At 41.1% G+C, this 21627-nt stretch overlaps 1 protein-coding gene across 1 annotated transcript in view; it reads right to left on the bottom strand.

Annotated features, from left to right (window-relative positions):
- Positions 1-1899: 1899 nt before the first annotated feature.
- Positions 1900-21627, bottom strand: part of RYBP (RING1 and YY1 binding protein) — a 51501-nt gene continuing 31773 nt past the window's right edge. Inside the window, 3 exon segments of the mRNA XM_009883610.1 lie at positions 1900-2523; positions 6809-6907; positions 7018-7194. Coding sequence (XP_009881912.1) covers positions 2271-2523; positions 6809-6907; positions 7018-7194 — 529 coding nt within the window. The 3' untranslated portion in view covers positions 1900-2270.

Below are 21627 nucleotides of genomic sequence, written 5' to 3'. Positions count from 1 at the left end.
AAGCCTAATTGATAATGGATCATTTATAAAGCAGTGCAAAATATACAAGTTCAGGGGCATCTTCAAAAAATCTCTCTTAAAAAATTATTCCAATACATTTCAGTAAAATAAATAAATATGGCTGACCAGTTTACCCTCCCTGAGACCCTTAAAGGAATAGTAAAAACTGGAAAAGGAATGTCTTTGCAATATCCCACTAATGTTAAAATGTGGATTGAGAAATTCATAGTATTTAAAACTATGTATAATAAATTGTCTTGATGCTCATAGGAAGCATCTGGTTTCCTTTGGTTCTTTAATAAATACTTTAAAAATGCTTAAAAAGGTAAAGACAGCCTATACTGTGAATATAAGCAGAATTAAGTCGGGGTGCCCACATTAACATATTCGGAATAAAACCACTGCTGCAGAGGCACTGCCACTGCACGTACCTTCGAGCAGGGGTCGTTAACAGATCCCTTACGCACACAATTCTGTCACCAGTGTGAAAGGAACCTACGTCTGCTACTCAAAACCACACAGATTTTAAAAGAAATCTTAAATCAGTTGCCTCCACAAAGAGAAATTACTCTTGCTAAGCAAATAATTCACAATATAACAAGATGGCACAAAGTTGTCAAAATGTGGCCCTCTTTCATCACGCCCAGAAGTTATGCATTTGATGTCAAATGGAGCCACAGCCTCTGCGCCTGAAATTACTGCAAAGCACCCTGGGGCCACTAAATAAAGATGAAAAGCCAAAGAGGTTTGGGGTTTGTTTTTTTTTACTTCTAAAAAAGTTTGTTTCACCTCTTCAGCCTAGTGTTTTAGCAGGATAATGCATGGAAGGTAAACTGTAAAGCAACACTAACAGGCCAGGAAAAGAAATTACAGTCTGAATAGCTTTAGAGCAAGAATGAAGGAGATGCTGGTCACGAGCATGAGCCACACGTGTCGCTCACTTGCCAGCATGAAAGCTTTTCCCTACTTGTGCTCCCACAGCGGGAGACCCAGAAGCATCCAAACGCTGACAAGCCCAACATCATCACTGGACAAGATGCTGTTCAGAAACCACTCCTGGAATATGGATGGACTTCAAGAAGAGCCACCCCAACAGCATGGACGGGACAGACGGAAGGGGGCTGACGACGACCGACTCGCACGCTGCCGGCTGGAACAAGCACCAGCTTGCTCCCTCAACCCGCCATCGCTCCCAGCCCTACGGCTCCATGCTGCCTTCCAACCCAAAGCAAACCGCTCCAGTTCCAAAGTTACCTCCATCACAGACGCAGGCGGACAAAATTCACTAAATCTAAGAACACCAAACATCTGTGGGATTGGCTATGCGCGACACAGCGATGCTCATGCTGCCAAAACACATGAATCCGTGGCATGCTGACACCAGCCTGGTTGTGAACGCTCATGCTCCAGCCGGGCAGGAACTTCCAAATCAATCTGAGTTACCCTAGTGGAAACACAAACTACCTGGAGCAATCTCTTCTCACTTCAGATCCCAAGCTACAAAAATCATAACCGTGTGTCCAGTACGTTTTAGCCATTGCTTAGGGAAGAAACGGGGAAGGAACAATAGAGAGAACAAGTCCCATCCGGGTTCAAACCTTCAGGAACACTTTTCACCTAAGACCAGTTCCATTTCAGTTTCAGTACTTTCACAGAAGGGGACTGTCCCAGATCTTGAACTGTTCAATTATTATTTTTTTTTTTTCACTTCACAGTGTTTCAAGCACCAGCGTTTCCATGTATTGGTTTCAAATAACCCTTTATATATATTTATTTATATATATATTTATATATAATTTATATCAAAACTGATAGTACACAGTATAACTGGAAGAAGAACTGAACTTAAAAAGGATATGTTGAAAGAGGATGGAGTTTGTGAATGCAATAAATAAAGCCCCCTTCCCTCCCCACCCGCTCCCTACCCCAAAACAAAAAGTCGTAATGTTCATGGAAAATTGTGCACAGCAGATATTATAAAAAAGTAGATTCAGGAGCACATCCAATTATAAATGATTGTTAGGAAAATCATATAAAACAATGGAATACATAAAAGTGTCAAGAGTAATCGTTAGGGTGAGAAATTCCTTGGTGGCCAGATGCCCACAGCAAGCAGAAATTATCCTGGTCGCATCAGTAAGAGGTCGATGTCCAAGAAAATCGTGTGTTCAAGCACAGAAGAGGCTCTCCAGGACTGGAACAGCATGGGCAGGTGGAGTGTTTGAATTTCATACCCTGATTCATAGTTTCCACAACTCCATGTGCAATTTTCAGAAAGATTCGTCGTTGACTGCCGACATGTCCCCCTTTGGCGTGGAGGAACGGGACGAGCCCTTGTCTGTGCTCTCAGAGCCCGAGCTGCTCTGATTCTGTTGTTCTGATCCTGCACTGGAGGTCACTGTAGAAGACGACGTGGAAGAAGAGCGAGTCTTTTCCTTAAAGTCTGTGATAATTACTGTGACATTTCCCACTGTGACTGCCAGCTGCTGCGCGGTACTTCTGTCCACATTTTTCAGTCTGGGTCTAAAACAAATGAGAAAACATTTATAGAAAAGGATAAAAATAAACGAGAAAGAAAAAGTTTATTAGAAAAAGCATCTGACAACAAACTCAGTGCGACTTGTCCTCTGCTCGCCTGCGCAGGTGGCAGTAACTGGGAGGAGAACCCAGGCAGCAGTAAGCGCTGAACGGTGGAGGACGAAGGTTTGACCTTCCGCTCCCTGCGACAGCCCGGGCTGCGAGGACAGCAGCGCGCTCAGCCCCGGAGGAGGGACCTGTCTTGCAGAGCTCTGCAAAGGGTACTCCGCTGTAGCCATATCCCTAATCCAACTCCGCCAGAAAGGAGGACAATAGAGCAGAGCCAAGCGGACAGGAGCCAGACAGACCGAAGGATCTCCTCCCCAAGGGGCAGATGAAAGAGTTCTCTTATCTAAATTCACCATCTCATCATGTGCCCTGATGTTATGAGACAAGGCTGTGACTCTGCAATACAAAACCACATGAAAGCATTCGACCACGGCTCTTTCATTCCCATATTGGAACTCTGCAGCTGCAAACAACACAGGCACCGGGACAACTTGGCTTCTCTTTCAACTGCTTTGAGCTTATACAAATCAGATGCCCAATCATCCTATGTATAAAATCACTCAAAATGTTCCCTCTGGAACTGAGGCTATTGTAAATAAAATCCAGAATGCACGACGATATTTCTTGCAGCTAGCACTTTTGGCTAGGGGAAAAGGGGGAGGGGGGGAAAAAAAAAAAAAAAAAATCAAATCCACTAGAAAAGAACACGCTGTTATTTATAGCTCAGGATTATCTCAGTAATTTGCATGCTGTGCTATCATTCAATTAGTAATGTAGCTAATAAGGGTCTAGACTCTAGGAAGCTGACATTCATGCACTTTTCAGGGGCTGGTACAAAGCTCTGATACAACAAACCTTGGACACTCCTCCAGCTACCAGCAAATTCCAAGACAGCTGTACCGACTGCTGCAATTTACAGCTTTTGCTCCTAATTAAGGGTCAGGCTTAAGCAGCAGAATATTCCCAATAGGGAAATTAAAAGGGAGAGTCTTCATACATCAGTGAAAAGTAGCTTGCTGAGAACTGCCTTATTCCAAGGGATGGAGGGAAGGTTAGTTTACTTTGGGATCAAGCTCCAGCTTTTAAACCAACCTGCCTTCCCTCCTCCTTGTCTGCAGCACACTAGGCTAGTGTGGTCAAAATAAAAAAAAAAAAAAAAAGAGGAAATTAAGTCGACTTTGTATTTGCCATGCACACCCAATGGCTCGCAGTGGTAAGTTAACAAGGGGAAAGCCCTTAAGTAGTAGTTATCCAAGTGGTATTCTAGAACTGGACAGAATAGAAAGAAGTACTAAGGATGGATGTACAGCTTCAAAAATAGAACAACTGTATTTCTGCAAACTTCTTTGCCAAAAATGAACTCACTGCACCAAAAATAGTATTTTCATATCTAGCCTAGGAGGTTGTTTCAACTTTTAACAAGTACCACAGAAGAAGCATTTCTAATAGACAGAAAATACAACCAAAATACTGATGTGCTAGGATAACCATCAGTAAAACCTCTTACTTCAAACAGCCCCTTTGTTTAGTGACCAGCCTTTTCAAACCCATAGCTGTGCTTAGTGAATTCCCGCAGCAGTGAGACACGTGCCCACGCGTATGCGCTGTACATACGCACTTGCAGGAGCTGGCAAATTCAACACATAACCACAGGCTAGATTAAGTGATGTCACCTTGTTCGTGGGTAACAAGAAAGGCCAGCTAGCTCAGCAAGTTTTGGGGTTTCCGTCAGCTTTCAGATAGCATCTCAGCAGATGAAGGCTGCCCACGAGGCACTGACAGCAAACACAGCAGCAAGAGTTCCCGGAAGCGTAGTACGCGTACGTATTTTCCTTCCTAAGCCCCGAGTTCCTCTAGGAAACCCAGTTCTTCCTGTAATTTGCCTGGGTCATTTGTTTTCTCTTGTACTCAGAAACAACCCAAAAATGCTGGCCCAGATACTGGAACAGACCTTAGTGCCTCCACCTTTCTACAGGGTTGAACACACACTCCTGATATTGCTTGTCAAAAGCCAGCACTGGTAGTCATACTTAGAAGAAAAAAAAAAAGGAAAAAAAAAGTTCATATGGTCTAAGCTGCATTAAGTTGTGCACAGAAAAGCTCCCGCTAAGGGCGGCCTTTGAGATAATCCATGCAGCAAGCGCCTGAATGAAACTGCCCGTGCAATGACAAAGCAACATGGTAGGACTCGGGGAAGCAGGGCTAAAGTGCAGGAATTCTCCAAGTCCCACTCATTCTCAGTGTTGTTTTTAGAACTGAGCCCTCCAACCACTTCTGCAGGATGTTTCAAGGGTCCCACCTGTGCAAAGCGCCGATTAAACACAGATGGAAACCTCCAGACAATCTCTTCAGCACATGCATACAATTTTTGCTTCCTATGGAAGGCAAAGGAATTGGCCCATTCACCTTATTTTGCAAAATTAAACACCCTGATGCTTCATGTTTGTATCTGTAAACATTTATGGTCAAGTAAGAAATATGTTTCAAAACATTCAATCTGAAAGTGCACTACAAGACATGGAATAAACCAAGATACTTTGTCAGAAACAGGCATGGTATCCAAGAAGTTCAAACAGGATTTCTTAAAAATTCAGAGAGCCTTAAAAGACACTTAAAAAAAAAAAAAACCAGCAAAAAAAAAAAAAAAACCAGCAAAAAAAAAAAAAAAACCCACACAAAAAAAACAACAAAAAAACCACCCCAAAAAAACAGTTAAGAAATCTGGGCATGAAAAAAACCTGAAGAGATAACTTGTGACTCTGTAAAAATCATATCCTATAAGAGACTCTTGACAGCACTCTTGAGTGCAGTGAATTGTAAGGAAAGTTCCACTAAACTAAACACTTAAAAAGACAGTTTAAGAACTGAAGGAGATGATGTATCCATTAAAAATATCCAGCTAGACCTGATATTATTAAGGATTAATTAGGAATGACAAAAGCTTGCCACAAAACATGGACTAAAAGACTCTGCAGCAGACAGAGTGACTCCTTCAAGGAGTAAAAACGATTATTTGATGTAATCTATCAATTTAATACTATGTCATTAGTCAAATGCATCAAGTCCCGCCATCCTAAGTCTCAAAATAAGTACCATTTCAAAAAGAACAGCACAAAAAAAAAAAATCATTGCAATAAGGCTATATTCCTCTAATCAAATCAGAAATGGACAATTTGATCTTTGGGGGCTGAGGAAGAGTTAACAGCAGTCCCCGCGAACAGCTCAGTCTTCTAGCACAACAAATCTCACGCTGCCCTCACTACAGTCAAGTGAGTTACTATGTAAAGGATATTCCCTCTCTTGAAAGTTTTTAAATAATAGCATGAAAATGTTTTAAGACAACAGTTTTCTGCAGAGTCACGTCTTGCCAACCTTAATGCTAACAGCAGTGCAAACCATATTTCCCATGTGCTTTACAACTGTGCGCAGCTAACTAATATTGCTTCAGTTCATGTGGCTTCAGTATAAAATACTTATTGCTGCACATTTGAAAGAGAGATGCAATTCTTATACAGCCCATGTTGGTAAAGCATCCGGTTGAATTCTGCCTCTTGTAGGCAAGTTCAATAATATAAAAACTGTTCTTTGATGCAGAATTTTTGATTTAAGAAGTAAAGCACAAGACACCACTTAAACAAGCATGGAATAGCAGTATAAGCAAGATTACGAATACATCTCTCTCCATAGATAGCTACTCATTTGAAAGTTAGACAAATATGAAGCCAACCATTCATGCTTTTTGTTGAATGCAGGATTCTAGCAAATCTGTTCATGCAGTCTTTTAATTCCCATAAACATGGAAAACTATCTTGACGATTACGGTGACTGAATTACGGATAAGAAAGTAAAAATGTAACCTTTGTTACTGCTATCAAGTGATAAGAATTTGATAAAGACCAGTATGATTTCTGGTTACTGTTTTTCACCCACTGTGTTCTACAGCCAAAAGCATTACTGACCACTTGACAATACAATTATTTTAGCACAGAAACAAAAACTGAGTGGACAACAGAACAAATACTTCCAACGCCTGAACCTCTCCTCACCGGCAGAGTGTTCGAGTGCCTGTACATGGAGAAGGCTCTGATCCACTGCTGATCCTGCCATACTAACGCTGGCAGACCCTGTGGGTTAGACAGTACCCTCTGTCCATCAAAAGAACAGGGTCTGCTATTTAACACAGTTCTCAGATATTGAGAGCTTAACTTTAGTATAAAGTTACCTTGAAGTGTGATTTGAGTCGCTGGTCTTTGTTGTAGTATTCCCAGACTGTATACTGTTCGCTTCGCTAGGAGGATCTTTCACAATATCTGACTTTGGTCTGTAAGAATTGGAGGGAAGAGGAAGAGTATGACGTCAGATTAACCGCACAATTAATGCACAGTGCTACTGAAATCACTCCACATTTAATAGTGCATCCTTCAAACTTACTTAGTCTTCTTGTTAGTGTTCTTCTTTGTAACACTTGGACTAATTTCCTTCTCTTTGTCAGGTTTTTCTTTGTCTTGTTTTTCCACTTTCTCCTTCTTCTCCTTCTTAGGCGGTGGTGGGGTTGCATATTGCTGGGCAACTTGTTGTGCCACCAACTGAGAGTTTATTCTAGGTTTTCTATAATGACAAGAAAGAGACATCTATAGTCAATGTTACACAGTAAAAATAACTTCACCAAAAGCAGCGTAAAAATTTATTTCAGCAACCAGGGAAGAATACTCCACTTATAAAGAACCAAATGGATGTCCTTATTTAATCTGAAGTACTACTGCTACTACCAAACAAGACAGAAATTTTAAAATTAAGACACACTCCAAACTGCTGTTTCATCAGTTTTTAGCCTCATCTAACATTCTTAAATATAATGCTCCCTTTCTTCCACCCATATCATGAGATCACAGCCAATTTTGGGGGACAATAGTGAAAAAGCAGCTTTCAAGAAGCTGCCAGCCACACACTGTGGCTACACTTTAAGAGAAGGAACAGAGAGAGTGATAAAAATAAGTTTCCTGATAAACATCGGTCTCCTTCATATCTTTCAATTTGATTTTTTCAAATGAGCTTCTGGTTCCCTGAAGCAGTGAATCTCACACAAATAACAAAGAACAAGAGAAGGTAACTGAGATGACTTTGTCTTGAGGGCTGGGACCAACGCTCACTGGCAGCAGCAGAGAAGACAAGCGGGCATTCAGGCTTCCACGAGGGAACGGCCGTGCCAGCCTCCGACACACCGTCTTCACACAATTGCCTACAGTCCCCAATGGTGCTTGGACAAAATACACAAGCAAACTGTCTTTCAAAGACTATTTCCATTTCAAGTTACGACTTATACAACAAAAAATAGCTTCGTATGTAACCCGTACCTTGGTTACCGATCCTCAGATAGTCTCACAGAAATTCGTACCTTCTTCTCTTCTGCATTCCTCATCCAAACTCTCACTCCTCTCAGCTTAACAACTCGAAACCTCTCCCTCCTGTCCTGGCATATCAAAAAGCAGTTTATACTCTGAACACTCTGACCATTCAGGATCGATTCGACCTCTTCAACATGACAGAATCATTTATGTTCCCTACTCCCACGCAGCTTAAGGGGGGGGAAGTAAACCAGGTTATCAGCTCCATTAGTGTTCCATTATGAGCTGAATACTAATGGCAACAGTTGCTCATGCTTGTCCATAGCCGTTATATTGGTCATAAATACAATTCAAATTTTCTGCCGAGATTAGACTACAACAGATTGTCAATGAAAGTAGTATGCAAGTACCATTAAGTCTACTACTGGAACACGGGAACCCAAGGGTTTCTGCTGCAGAGCTCTGTACCTGCACCCAGTGTTTACTACAAACACCCAGAGAGACTTTCTTAAGAAACTACTTAGTGGTTTCATGTGTTTTAAAAAAATAAACATAGAAAACACTAATTACTCACATGCAACATCTGCATTTAGAGATGATACATACAGATAATGGAACACCCAGAGAAATTCTACTCCCTGTCACAGGAAAATCCAAGTATCTAGTACGCCTCTCTCGGTGCTGGTTTTCTGTTTCATGGTACCAAGATGCTCTTACTGAAGCCAGATATACCCAAATATTTCATTTCACTTGTTCATTTCAGCTTGTTATAAAGTCTATGCAACAGGTTGCAATTAGGCCCCTGACCTGCCCCAATACAACTGGCATTTGGATTTTTCACCCAACACAGAAACTATAACTCATTTTATGCTCAATCCGCGTACATTTCTGAGTGAACAAAGACGATGTGGTCGTCAGCTATCACAACTATGATGCTGAAATGTTTTGCAGATCAGATCAAGCAGTTACCTGTTCCACAGAACAGCGAAGATATTTAGCATCCTCACATTTGAAACCCCACATACAGCAATTTCTGTCTGTATGACCGAGAATAAACACATAAGAAAAAGTGTTCTGGTTACATGGAAAAGATTTTTCAGATTGATGCAACCACACTAAAAGCTGACAACATTAGGTTGTGTCAAGCAACTTGCTAACCACCTACTCAAAAAAAAAAAAAAGGGGGAAAAAAGAAGAGAGATAAAGTGTCAAGAAATCTTCAAAGAGAGGGCAGATACCATCTCTTTTTATACATGATTAACCTCACCGCTTGAAGCTGCCACTTCTGCCCAGACTTACAGTTATTTGCTGTTTACACAACCAGCTAAGGCAGAAACCCGAGCCATTCGTGGGAAATCCCAATTCAAGAAGCTGAGAGCACCTTCACAGTTTTTCTACTTCGCATGACTGATGTGTCCGTTGGCGATGCTATTTCCAAGCCTTACATCCAACCTCTGCAGCTACCGAGCTGCTGTTCCTGTGGCGGGAGTGCTGCACCGTTTGAATGCAGAAACAAGTTTTTAATGGAAACTTCAACTAAAATAAAAAAAAATACATGCATAAGCCACATTGCATTTCCCTAGGGAAGGTTGGAATCCAAAAAAGACCAGCCCTAAAGCGCTCCTGCAGAGACACTTCGCCCTGTGCCCTCCCGCTCCTTACCTGTGCCTGTGACACCACACTGCATTTATTAAGTTTTATCATTTTCTGGTCAGCCACTGACATAACTAGCACAACTTCTGCAAAACCTGTATTTGCACATTCCTCCTTACAGGCCACGACGGCTCGCTGCTAAGGGCAAACCCCAAACTGAAAGGGAAGAGAGCAGGCAGCAGCGGGCAGGCAGGGGACCTGCCGATGGGCCTTCTCCTGCCACACCGAGGGAGGGAGCAGAAAGCTGCTGAGACTTTGGTCAACACTAAGCACGTGTCAAGATCTGCTGTACTACTAGAAGAGATTTATTTTATTTATTTATTTTTTTAACTAACGCAAATAATCCAATAGCTTTCCAATTCCTAATCTGGCCATTTCACTCACACTAGCAGCAAGCTTAGGAAAGTTAAAAAACACATAAGTTAAGCAACTGGCATACACATAGTAATGATAACAGGAGTAATAAAATCCTTCAAATAAGGCCCACACTGACACTACAGCCAGGATACACTGGTTACAAGCTCTTTACAAAAATGCCAAGCAAAGCAAGTAGAGCAGCGCATTTTTAACCACAGCAAACTATAACCATAGTAACCACAGTCGAGTGGAGTAGCTGCAATATCCAAAACTTGCTCCAAGTTCCCCTGCCTACCGAAAACACACTTCAAGGGCTAACACTGAACTAGTCTAGCACCCCTCGCGCAGACCATCCCTCCAGACACCGCTCCTGCCTCTCCAGCCACGCGTGCCATATCCCAGTCACGCTGTTTCTCAAAGCTGCCGCCCTCCGCACGGGCGTTACCAGTTCTTCCCCAGCTGTGACAGCAGGTTGCTCGCGCTGCCTTCTAGAAATAAGGAAAGAAGTAAATTCAATAATACTTTGCAGTGGATCTTAGTTATCTTCCCTTTCAGAATTTGAACAAGGAAGGAAAATAAAAATATCAGTGGAGAGAAACAAGCCTCATTCCCACTTGGGCTACAATGATTTAACATGCTCTGGCTTCTACCGCAGAACTTGGAGTCATAAGAACAGAAAGATCCCTTTTTTTCTTTTTCTGTTTTTGAACACCACAATGTGTTTGAGACTCCCTACCCTTAATTTTGTGTTCCAGCTGGCCTTTTTTTTCTTCTGTAATCTCAAAACAGAATGTTTCATTCCAAATACACCACTATTATATTAAAATCAGTTATCACTTGAGCAGAACAACCTGAACAGAAAGTTGAAGCCACTTCTAAATTCAGCTGCAGAAACAAGCGTCAACCATTTTTTAACCCCAAATCTGGTCAGCAGCTTACTTTCTGCCAACATTAAATGGTTCGTATAAACAAAGAATCCATCTGAGTGACAAAAATCAAATCCCAACTCAGCCTCTCCCAAGCTTTCTAACTAGCACTCGCACTTCAGGAATAACTATGTTGTCATTTACTAGAAAGTTGAAAGTATCAACATTACACACAAATCACAGTTAACAAGTCCCAACTTCCAAAAAATTATTTGAAGAGATGCAATATTTAGTATTACACTTGGTTCTTGAATTCCTAAGCAGACATCAAATGCTGAGCCACGATGCTCTGCTGCTTCTTGCAGGCCACCGGGTCTTCCCAATAAGAGGAAGAAGACGAGCGTTTTCCAGCTCTGTTCCCCGGTCCATGCTGGGTCCCTCTGACACCAGCACTGCCCAATGTCTGCTACAAGAGATTCTGCTTCATTCCCCCCAAACCTGTGTCCCTACAAATCAAAATGTCCTATTACACCTTGGAGGGCATCATTACTTAGGCCAACTCTGCACCTAGTATCAGGTGAGTGCTTTCAAAAACAGAGAAGCCACTACCGTGCAATAACACATGCCAGCAGATAATGCCAACAGATGAACAATGTAAGAACAAGTTTTCAGTGCAACCATCTGAAATGGGTATGTTTCCTTCTACCTGGACATTAAGGTAAAGTTACGCTTCGCTTGGATGATTTTCCCCTAATTTAAGTGACAGCCTGGGTAAAGACTCAACCATCAAGATCCACCACACTGATGTGACAAATAAATGAACATTATCTTTTCCTTTCTTCAACATAAAAAGGATTGTCTTCTCCCCCTCTAAGAGCAATTAAACTAAATAAAATTGTGCTTTCAAGGTTACGTTAGGACAAATACATTGTTTCACATTAGTTAAACTGTAGTTTACAACACAGGAGCAGATATTTGCACAATATATGGATGCATAAAAAAGCTGAAATATATTTGTCTCTTCCAAGCATTCGGCACCTAGGTCTTTACCATCAGCTATCATAAAAGGTAGTGAAGAGTATATGTGTGTGTCATTTAATAACAGATCTGCACAGAAACCTTATGACTGCAAATACCATACCCAAAATTGTCATATTAAGTGACAGCGGGATGTTTGGCTCATGGGAAGCAGAATAAAAGCAAGACCCTTCATCAAGGGCTCACTGCCTATGTTACCGTGCTCTTGAAAACAGAAAAAAAATATGTACTTTTAAGGTTCTGGCAAGTATCTCACAGTGCTTCACCACCTGCATTTTCTTCTGTATCTCAAAGCTTCCCCTTAAAGCCTGTCTCGGGACCAAATCCAAAGCACTGACACCCAGGAATTCAGCTGCTCCACTCCTAACCCCTGCAACTGGGCTTTGGAGTAGAGCAGCACAAATCACACCACACATCCAACACATGGTAGTTACTCAGACCTGGATCTCAACAGGGATATAGGAGGATAAGTCACACCATATTTTTCATGTGACCCTAATTTCTGTATCTGTTTGGGATTTCTTTGGCCCCACTGCCTTGAGAAAAGGCAAGCCACCCACCCCCTGCAGACACTGCGGAGCAGGGGCTTTATTATACCCACAGCAGCACACAGAGACCTTGAAGGACTCCAGCAATCCCCAGAAATGTGGATCTAATTACAATTGCTCTTACTTTCCTACAACTATGTTATCAGAAGAATGAAAGCGGCATCAAGTGGGATTTCAGAGTCAAAAGCCTCATGTAACGTGAAGTACCGAGGATTTGGATAATTTCATGCTGTTCTGGCTTTGATGCAAGAGGCGATACGGGCAGACCTCTGCACGGCTCGCCGTTTCTTTGAGAAAATGTGTTTCATACACTGTGCAGTGTGAAGTACATGATTATTTTAATAATCCTAGTCACACATTAATTTATTGTTGCTCAAAGAACAACAAAAAAACAAGACTAAATGTATTTACGTGAGTGTTTATGAAACAGTTAGTGCCAGACCAATCATACAATAAGCTACTTCTGAGCAATACTGTAAAGCAAGGTTAGAAACCCATGAACACATACCAAAAAAAAAAAAAAATTAACATCACCTTAAGAGTCTGACATCCAGAAGAACCAAAGCTTTGGAGAAATTAAGCCATAAAGGTGACAGTGCAAACACTCATTCTTGCATGTGTATTTTCCAGCTCATTTATGATGAGCACACGGTTCTTTTTAGCAACAAGAAAAAGGATGAATGGATAAATTGTCCTTAGTGCACAACTGCAAAGCAGTATGGAAGCTGTATACATTTATCTGAGAAGCTCTGCCTGTAATACAAAACCACAAGGAACAATAAAAACTGTAAATGACAACTATAAGGACAAACAGCAAGGAATAGATTGAGCAGTATTTTGTTGAAAGAATAGAGGTTTCCTTAAACACTGATATGCTAATGCTGTGTTTTTATTTGGAAGATAGATGTTTAGAAATAAAGGAGCTAATCCAAGGAACATCCACTTCTGGGCTGCAGGTGTTTTTTCACAGCATTGCCAGCAAGACAGGGTTATCTTTCAGCTGAAGAAGAAATCAGCATTTGCTCTAACCTTATGCAGAAGGGCACAGCAATGTGTTTGAAAGACTCTGACTGTTTGGTCTGCACGTTTGGGAAAAAACAGAAAGTAACAGCTTCACACAAACAAACAAAAAAATTGTGTGCCACAAAATAAACTAAGTACATTTTAAAGTGTACAGCCACTTCCAGAAAGCCTCCAACAAGTTATTCGACGTCCTCCTTGACCATCCAAGCCCGCTGACACCCATCTCCTCTGAAGAGTCAAGAACAGGCAACACAGAGATAAAGGAGCCTCAGCTTTGCGATAACTATTTCTGGCCACAACAACAAACCTTGAGCTGTTCAGATTTCAGAAGAAGAGTATTTTAAACTTTATGTTTGTCGACCAGAAGTTTGTTTTAGACTTCAGGTCATTTCTGATAGTTTGAACACCCCCATAGTACTTCTGGTTTTAAACTTTTTTAAAGTTCAAAATTATTCGCAGTACTTAATGTTTAGTCGTTTCACAAAGCTACCAGCTCCCCTGCCTTTTAGAGTCAAAACCTGCTTTTCTTCAATTTTCCCCCCATTTTTTTTTTTAATCAAATTAATAATGGGAAAGTTTTTAAAAGGAATGCAAGCTGCCACCTCCCTTTACACAATGGGACAGGCATTACTAGTCACTGCCACTGTAGGGTAGCTGAGCCTCTCTGAACGATGCCTGTAAAAAGAATAGTCAATTCTTACTAGTTACAGAAGCCTTAGCATTGCTTATTTTTAATTATTTGGGCATATTTACATCAAAGTGTAGAAATCCAAGAGTTTGATTCCAAGAGTTACCACTGCATGGATTCTGCAGCTCATGTTTCTGACTCTTTTAGTGAAAATATGCTAACAATCACAAATCCAGTACTAAGCGAGTTCCAGAACTGATCTATTAAACTATTTCAGTATAACTGCTCAACAGCACAGTGTAATAGCTTTTTCAATACTTTTACAGTTCTTTTTTAATATACGTTATTTCATATAATCCTATCACAAAATCGTCTGAAGGCAGGGCCGTAAGATGTTTTTGGAAGCAGCTTGACCAGAATTGTGCCATGCCAAAGCTGCAAGTAGTCACATAAGTTCTCAAAACACCCATTCTAATACAGTACAGAACTGAAAACCACAAATAACGTTTCTTGTAATTGGTCACATAGGCACTACCACAAATCCAAACATGAAAGCAAATTGGGACTATCAGTCTCATACCAAATTAAATACAAACCATCTTATATGGTGCTCCTTGCACAGCCAGACTTAGGACCTGGTGGGCTTCCAGCAAAAGAGCCCAAAGGTAGACAATGGGATAATTTGGGAATTTGTTGGAAAATTTTCAGTGGAGAAGCACCAGTGTTTGCATTTTTGCAAGTACACAGAACTTGCACAAAAGCTCTCCCCGCTCTCCCCAAGAAAAACCGATAAATCACAGCCTGGGCTTTCTGGTTAAAGAGTACTGAGCCAGAGATTGATCTTAAACTTAAGTCTTCTCCACCCCGTCTCACAGGCTCTGCTTACCTTAGTGCCCTGGGTCTCTGTTCTTCTCTACTACACACCCTTATAAAGAGAATTCAAAAAAAAGATCATAGAATGGTTTGGGTTGGAAGGGACCTTAAGGACCATCTAGTTCCAACTCCCCTGCCCTGGACAGGGGCACCTCCCACTAGACCAGGTTGCTCAAAGCCCCATCCAACCTGGCCTTGAACGCTCTCAAGGACAGGGCATGTTGTCTAACACTGTGCGGTGCACATGTTTTGGACTACAGGTTTATTCTGATGTGCCTCTGTGGAGGGTTCGTGATACCAAGTAGTGTAAACAGTAGCAACAAAAGCTCCTGTACATTCTCGAGAATGAAGGGCCGTCTGCACAAGGTCTTCTGCAAAACAGTGTTTCTCAAAAGCAACAACTCTCCCCTTCTGCAGCTATTTAATTTGAAATCACAAGATGGCAAAAGGAAGAGTTAAACACAAGTTGTTCTTCAGGTTTCTTTGATACCAGAGCATAGAGGGAAAATAGCAGTGATGGTGAATAACAATGCTAAGTATCAGTTATTGGAAGAGAGCTTGAGGTTTACTTAACCACTAATAGCAAAAAATTTAACTTACTATGTCTGCAGGAGACAAAACAAAAGTCATGCCGAAGTTTTTGAAGAAATACTGCTCTGTTTCTGCTTTCTGCCTGGAAGCCCAGGCGTTGCTGGCAGCCTCACCCATCCTCTCATCTGTAGCACCTATATGAGCTGCAACAGGAGACAATTTCATATCTAATCTGCAGCGGCTAACCAGCACCAGCGAAAGCCCCGAGGCTGTCCAGCAGACGCTCACCCTGCAGCTGCTTTCTCTGCCTAGTCCGAATCCCTGGCAGAGACCCGCTCCAACGACAGCTCCCGGCTGGTCTCGGCTCCGTCCCTGGAGCTATAGGTGGAGGCTGCAGCCCCGACACCTGCACTGCAGGAGCTTGTGGTTGCTCAAAGATATATATATATATATACATACACACACACACACACACATTATATTCAGCACTGCCTTGCTATTGTGTAGAGCTGTGTACACTGGTTAGGGTGCACCTGCATTCATCTGCTGGAACTAATTCCGATAGGAATATCCTTGAAGGATTACCTTTTTCTGCTTTCATTACAAAATAAAGCACGTTTCCTTAAACAAATAAGAAGTTGACCACCCTTTTAAATAAAGGTAAAATGAGTAAAGAACTGGCAAACCACCAAATTTACCACATTTTAAGCACGTTCTGGCGTTTGATGAGGAAGCAGAACTGTCCAAATATGCTTACAAGTATTATAAAGCTATTTCTGATTCATGACTATACATAAAATCTAAGACAAAAATAAATAGCCAGAACTACAGTTTTTCAGATGCTTACTTGATCCACTATTTTACATAAATAATAATTTTCTACTAAAATTTTTAATGGCCCATTAAAAAAAAACATCAGAACTTAAGAAAAAAGAGCACAACACATCTCTCCTGCTTAAAACAAGATTTGCAATACGTAATAGATTAAATTAGCATCAATTCCCAATTGCAACATCACCCTAAATTCCAGTTGAATCAGAACAATTTTACAACTCCCCTTCTTGCTTTCTGCCTAAGCATTTGCTTACCACCAGTAGCAGTTTGGTTCACGGCTAAGCATTCAGAAAAATGCATTGCCCCCTATTTATTTATTGCATTAGTAGGGAAAAAGTTCTACTGCAATAGAAAAGTTGTGTTAATATATACAAAATCCACAACTGAGTGCTTACAAAATGAGATGCAACTGTAAATGTAAAGATCACCAAGCCCGAACTTGAAAAGATGGCCTTGAGATTACGAAATCATTTTTCCTAGGTATGCGAATTTTTTTGGTCACCAGTAATTTTAGTCATACGTTGCAAGTGCTGCACAAGCTTCATTTCTAGAAACTTAATGCAACTGCCCTCATCACGTTATTGACCCATTTGCTGACCCACTCAGAGCATCAGGTTAATCCATCACTGAAAATTCAAATCAGTACTTCAGCAGGTTTTACACCAAAACGGTAAAATTTGTTGTGCAGCTGCTTCTGGTGTTTTCATCTCTGGACACACCTGACATGTAAATCATATTCCATGATTTACATGGACTTACAAAATTGTTATGGAAAATTCACTGATCTCAGCACAAAATTTATTCGCCTACCACCACCAGAATGATGATAAAACTAAGGCCATTTTACTTGCTTGTCAAAAATAAGCTGCTCTCACTAGCAAAAATTTGAGAACTGTTCATAAAGCTGGCAGCAACTGAGATGTGAATAATAAAATACTCAGATTTACAACAAAACCAATTACTTAAATACTTCTTCCTATTTGACTGTTTATTAAGCTATGTATACTCCCGAGGAAAGTGAAGAGGCTCAAAACCTCCTGTTGAGCAAAAAGGTGCAGTTGGCAATATGAGTATATAAACGAGTCTGATGAAAATTTAACATGTAGTTTCCCTGATGCAACTGCTCGTGGTTATTGTATTATAAATTAAAAGAATGAAAATCTGAGGAAAATAATAGTTTCAGCAACTCTAACTAAAGCTGAAAACTAGGAATGCCAGACTTGGTGTTATAAAAGTGCTTTATCACTGCTGCTAAAAAATATATATTTCAGTTTCAGACACTGAAATCTTGAGTAGCAACAGAAATTGTCATGTATACACCATCCTTTAATCCAGCTTGACATGTTCCACCCGGGAGCATCTGGCTCCAGGTTTTGGGATACTCAAGTTTCATGAATCAAAACCACAGTAGGAAAGAAACCAAACTTCGAGAATGAGCAAGAAAAAGAAGAGATGCTGAGAAAATGAGCTCTCTACAAAAAAAAAAAAAGAGATGTCAGTCAAATTCTGAAGTTGATCCCCTCCCCAAAAGTTTGTACTAGAACTAAAAAGTAAAATATTTCCAAAAGCATGCTGTTGGGTAAGCACGAAGAAAAACCCATAGTTTTCTCTTACAGGAAGATGAGTTATAAGAGCATTCTCTCTTTTAACATGCTCAAGGATCTCCAAATTTGAGCACGTATCGACATTCAATGGCTAATAACGTGGCATTGCATGTATAGTACCATTCCCAAAGAGGCTATTAAATGTAATTCTTTTCTTTAAGAGAAAATTTAATATGGTCTAATCTATATCTGCAAAATAATAAACATTTAAATAACGGGTCTAAAACACCACCTGTTGTGCAGCTAGAGCTGAATGAGATTTTAAGGTTTTGAAGCCGCATACCAGTATCATCGGTGCAGAATTTGTGTTTGGACAACACATTTCCAATATCCATAACTTTTATTAGCAAATGGAAGGCAAATTTTTTTACCTTTGAAACAAGATGAATTTCTATAAACTTGGAGACTGACATTTTAAACTTAGAGTCCAAGTTTTAGAATCAGGTCTGATGCAAATAGATCAGGAGTCTCTCTCTCTCTCTCTTTCTTTTTTTTTTTTTACAATCACTGTCACCCTTTTAAATAATACTGTCCTAATATCAGTACTGACAGGACTGAAACAGCCTATGAACCTGTGAGCAACAGCCACTAGCAAGAACTACATAACAGGGTTTCCAGCCACTTAAGCATAATGCTTAAATTTGCATAATACTTACTCTTTGAAAAATGCAAATAACCCCAATACCTAACCTGCGGACAGAGAATGATAGAAGCATGATAGCTTTGCTTAGAAACAACTAAGAAATTTCTACTGAGTAACTCTTTTGCAGAGTCCCCTGGCAACGCAGGGATGGACTGGTTTATCAGAGTAAAATTTCACTATGCTTGCATGACACTGGAACAGTGTATCATTAAAAAAAAAAAAAAAAAAGACAGACTTCTCTATCATTTACCAGCCAGGCTAAGTTCACGTAGAAGCAAAACGAGAAACTAACATTTCTACAACAGATGCTGAATACTCTCAATAGGCCCTAAATCTCTAGGGATGCCATAAAAAAGAGGGGAAAAAAAGCACCAATTGAGCAAGGCAGTAATTTTAATTCAGCTACATCAGACACTGCAGGCTCTACCTAAACGAGAGAAACTGAGTTTTTCCAGCAAGCAAAACCTCCTTTTTATTAAAAGAAACATCAATGCTAGGATTTCCTTTCATATGAAAGCAACATTTCAAGAGTCCTTGAACGACCAGGAACGCAGCTTTGCCGACAAAGCTCCAGCCTGCAGCAGCTATGCCATTTAAGAGACATTTAAGTCGGGGCTGCTGCGATGCAGAGCAGACGCTGCTCTGCTGCTGCCCGGGAACCCAACACAGCACCCAGCAGCAGCACAGGGAGCTGGTACCCACTGGTACCGGTAAGTGGTACCCGACCTACTCCTTCAGACACCTCTGTCCCAACACAATCTGCCATGAAATAGTCACTGTCAATGGTGTCAGAGGAAACCTTACTGTTCAACAAATCAGTTTGCTTTTCTAAGCACAGCAAGAAATAAAAGACACTCTGAAGGATGATGAGGCAGGCAGGCTTGCATTTTCAAAAGGCCACCCACCACGTGCTCAGAGGAGTTTTTTTCCCCCCATTGTGTCCTCTGAACACAATCTGATAACGGAACACAGACGTACAACTGACATTTTGGGGTGTCCGGCTCCATCTAGGCTATACAACGTGCAGCAATCCTGCATCTGCATGCTCTGCTGCCCCGGGAAAGCAGGAGAAGCCAGGCTCTGGGCTGCCATCAATAGCTGCTGCCTAAGCACCGTGGGAACAAAACAGCCCAAGAGCGCAGAAACTTTTGCTTTCAGAATTATTACTCCTGGGCATGAGGAACTGACCCAGATGGTTTCAAAATTTGCCAGGAAACAATATTACAATGCTCAATTCAAAGCTCTTCCTCCTCCCAACTAGAAAGCCTGAGAAGAAACCTACTTAGTAAACTGTTGGTTGCCTCCATGGAGTACCAGTGTGAGTTACACGCATGTGCCCAGCACATTGTAGGACAGGGAAACTCAACTACCTTTACAAACAAAACAAGCAGAGAGCACTATCCTACAGAACAAAAAGCCAGGAATAATTAAGTAAAACAACAGAAACATTTCTGAGTCCTCTGCAAGCCAACTTCTGATCTGCAGATGACAATAACTATGTGTCCAGACAAAACTTTTTTTAAAGAAAGTTTTCAGGTAAGGTAATCTTGAACCTAAAATGCTCACTTTATTGTATTGTTGACTGTATCATCACTGTTATCATCCTGATGACTACTATTTTGCAGTTTTGAATACACTTATATGGCTTGCATTTGTCTGTAATACATGCAGACACACATGCACAAACAAAAATCCTGAATTGCCATCATTCTGGTACAAGCCCCAAGGAGGGAAAGCAAGCAGATTCAGTTCAAAGTTCAATTGTGATTTTTTTTTTTTTTTTAATTCTTCAAAACAATTCTGGTGCTCCATCCTAAAGAAGTGGTTAGTCTCACTGAAAACTACCAGTTACGCTGTGAACCTGTGCCAGCTGCAAATCACTCCAACCGCCCTGGCACCATTATTTAAAGTCATTTTCCATTTAAAGAGTCTCACATCAGTGCCAGCACAGCCTTTCATTACCCATCCCACTTAATACCCACAATCTCTCCACAGCTCACTCGCTCGGTCTCCACTGACCAAGCAGCACACGGAGACTGATGTGCGGATTATTGGGATTCCTAATGCCTTTTCTCCCCGCTGGCTGAGCGCTTGGCAGCCTGCCTGACCCGCAACACGTGTGGGTTTGTCAGCCTAATGCACTATGTCATCTGGAGAGTCTCAGGACGAGTCGGGACCCAACGGTGTCCGCATAGCAACGGCCAACAGCTCCCAAAGCTTCCAGCTACTACGCTTTCCGGCACTGGTGGAGAAAGAGATACAGAAGTGAGTGTCTGGGTGTTTGCCACCTCTTGCTTTCTGAGAAGCAAAAATACAAGGTAAGAGCAATAGCACCCAGCACGGTCCTTTAACTGAAGGCTGGAGAGTCAACACAGGGCTTTCCCGTTCAAAACATCCATCCTCACTTGACTGTTGTCTTGCAATGACTCAAGATCTGCACGTAAAGATTCTGCATTTGAGTAACAATTTCCCCCCCCATCCCTCCAAGCTCCATAACCCACCTTCCGTTAACTAAATAATGACAGTGAAAATTCAGAGATATGGGCTCAAAAATGAATTGTGACCAAGTCAGTTGTCACTCACCAGTTTAAAAGGTTGCTATTAAATTGTACCTATGCCCGGCATTTAGTCAGGGCAGAAAGAAATGAGGCTTGGGCCTTTTTCTATATAAAAGATACACTGATGTATTTTCAAGTGTGAGGAAATACATCAGCCCTGTAAATCCCGCTGTAAATTCATACAGGATGAATATACAAAAGGAAACACCACACAACATGCAAATATCAAATAAATGCAAATTTAACATCACGCCTAACTAAGAAGTTTAATGAAAGTGAAACTGGTTTGTAGATGAATGAAATACAGAAGCTGGTGGAGATGTTACTTGGAAATGGAAGAAAAGAATATGCAAAGCACAGCTGAAGTTTCACTTCCTCTGTACAACAAAATACAACAGAAAGCTTAAGCACAGCACATGGCACATGCTCTACAGCCTCCTCAGACACCACATGCTGCCCATACACAAGTTTTCCTACTTTGTATCTGATGTCAGATTACAGATTTTTTGTGAATTATCTGAGCAGAGAAAGATAAAGATG

The sequence above is a fragment of the Charadrius vociferus genome, unplaced genomic scaffold, assembly GCF_000708025.1.
Source record: "Charadrius vociferus isolate BGI_N301 unplaced genomic scaffold, ASM70802v2 scaffold324, whole genome shotgun sequence".
NCBI classification, from domain to species: Eukaryota; Metazoa; Chordata; class Aves; order Charadriiformes; family Charadriidae; genus Charadrius; species Charadrius vociferus.
The sequence above is the reverse complement of the archived record's forward strand: the minus strand, read 5'-3'. Positions and strand labels throughout refer to the sequence as shown.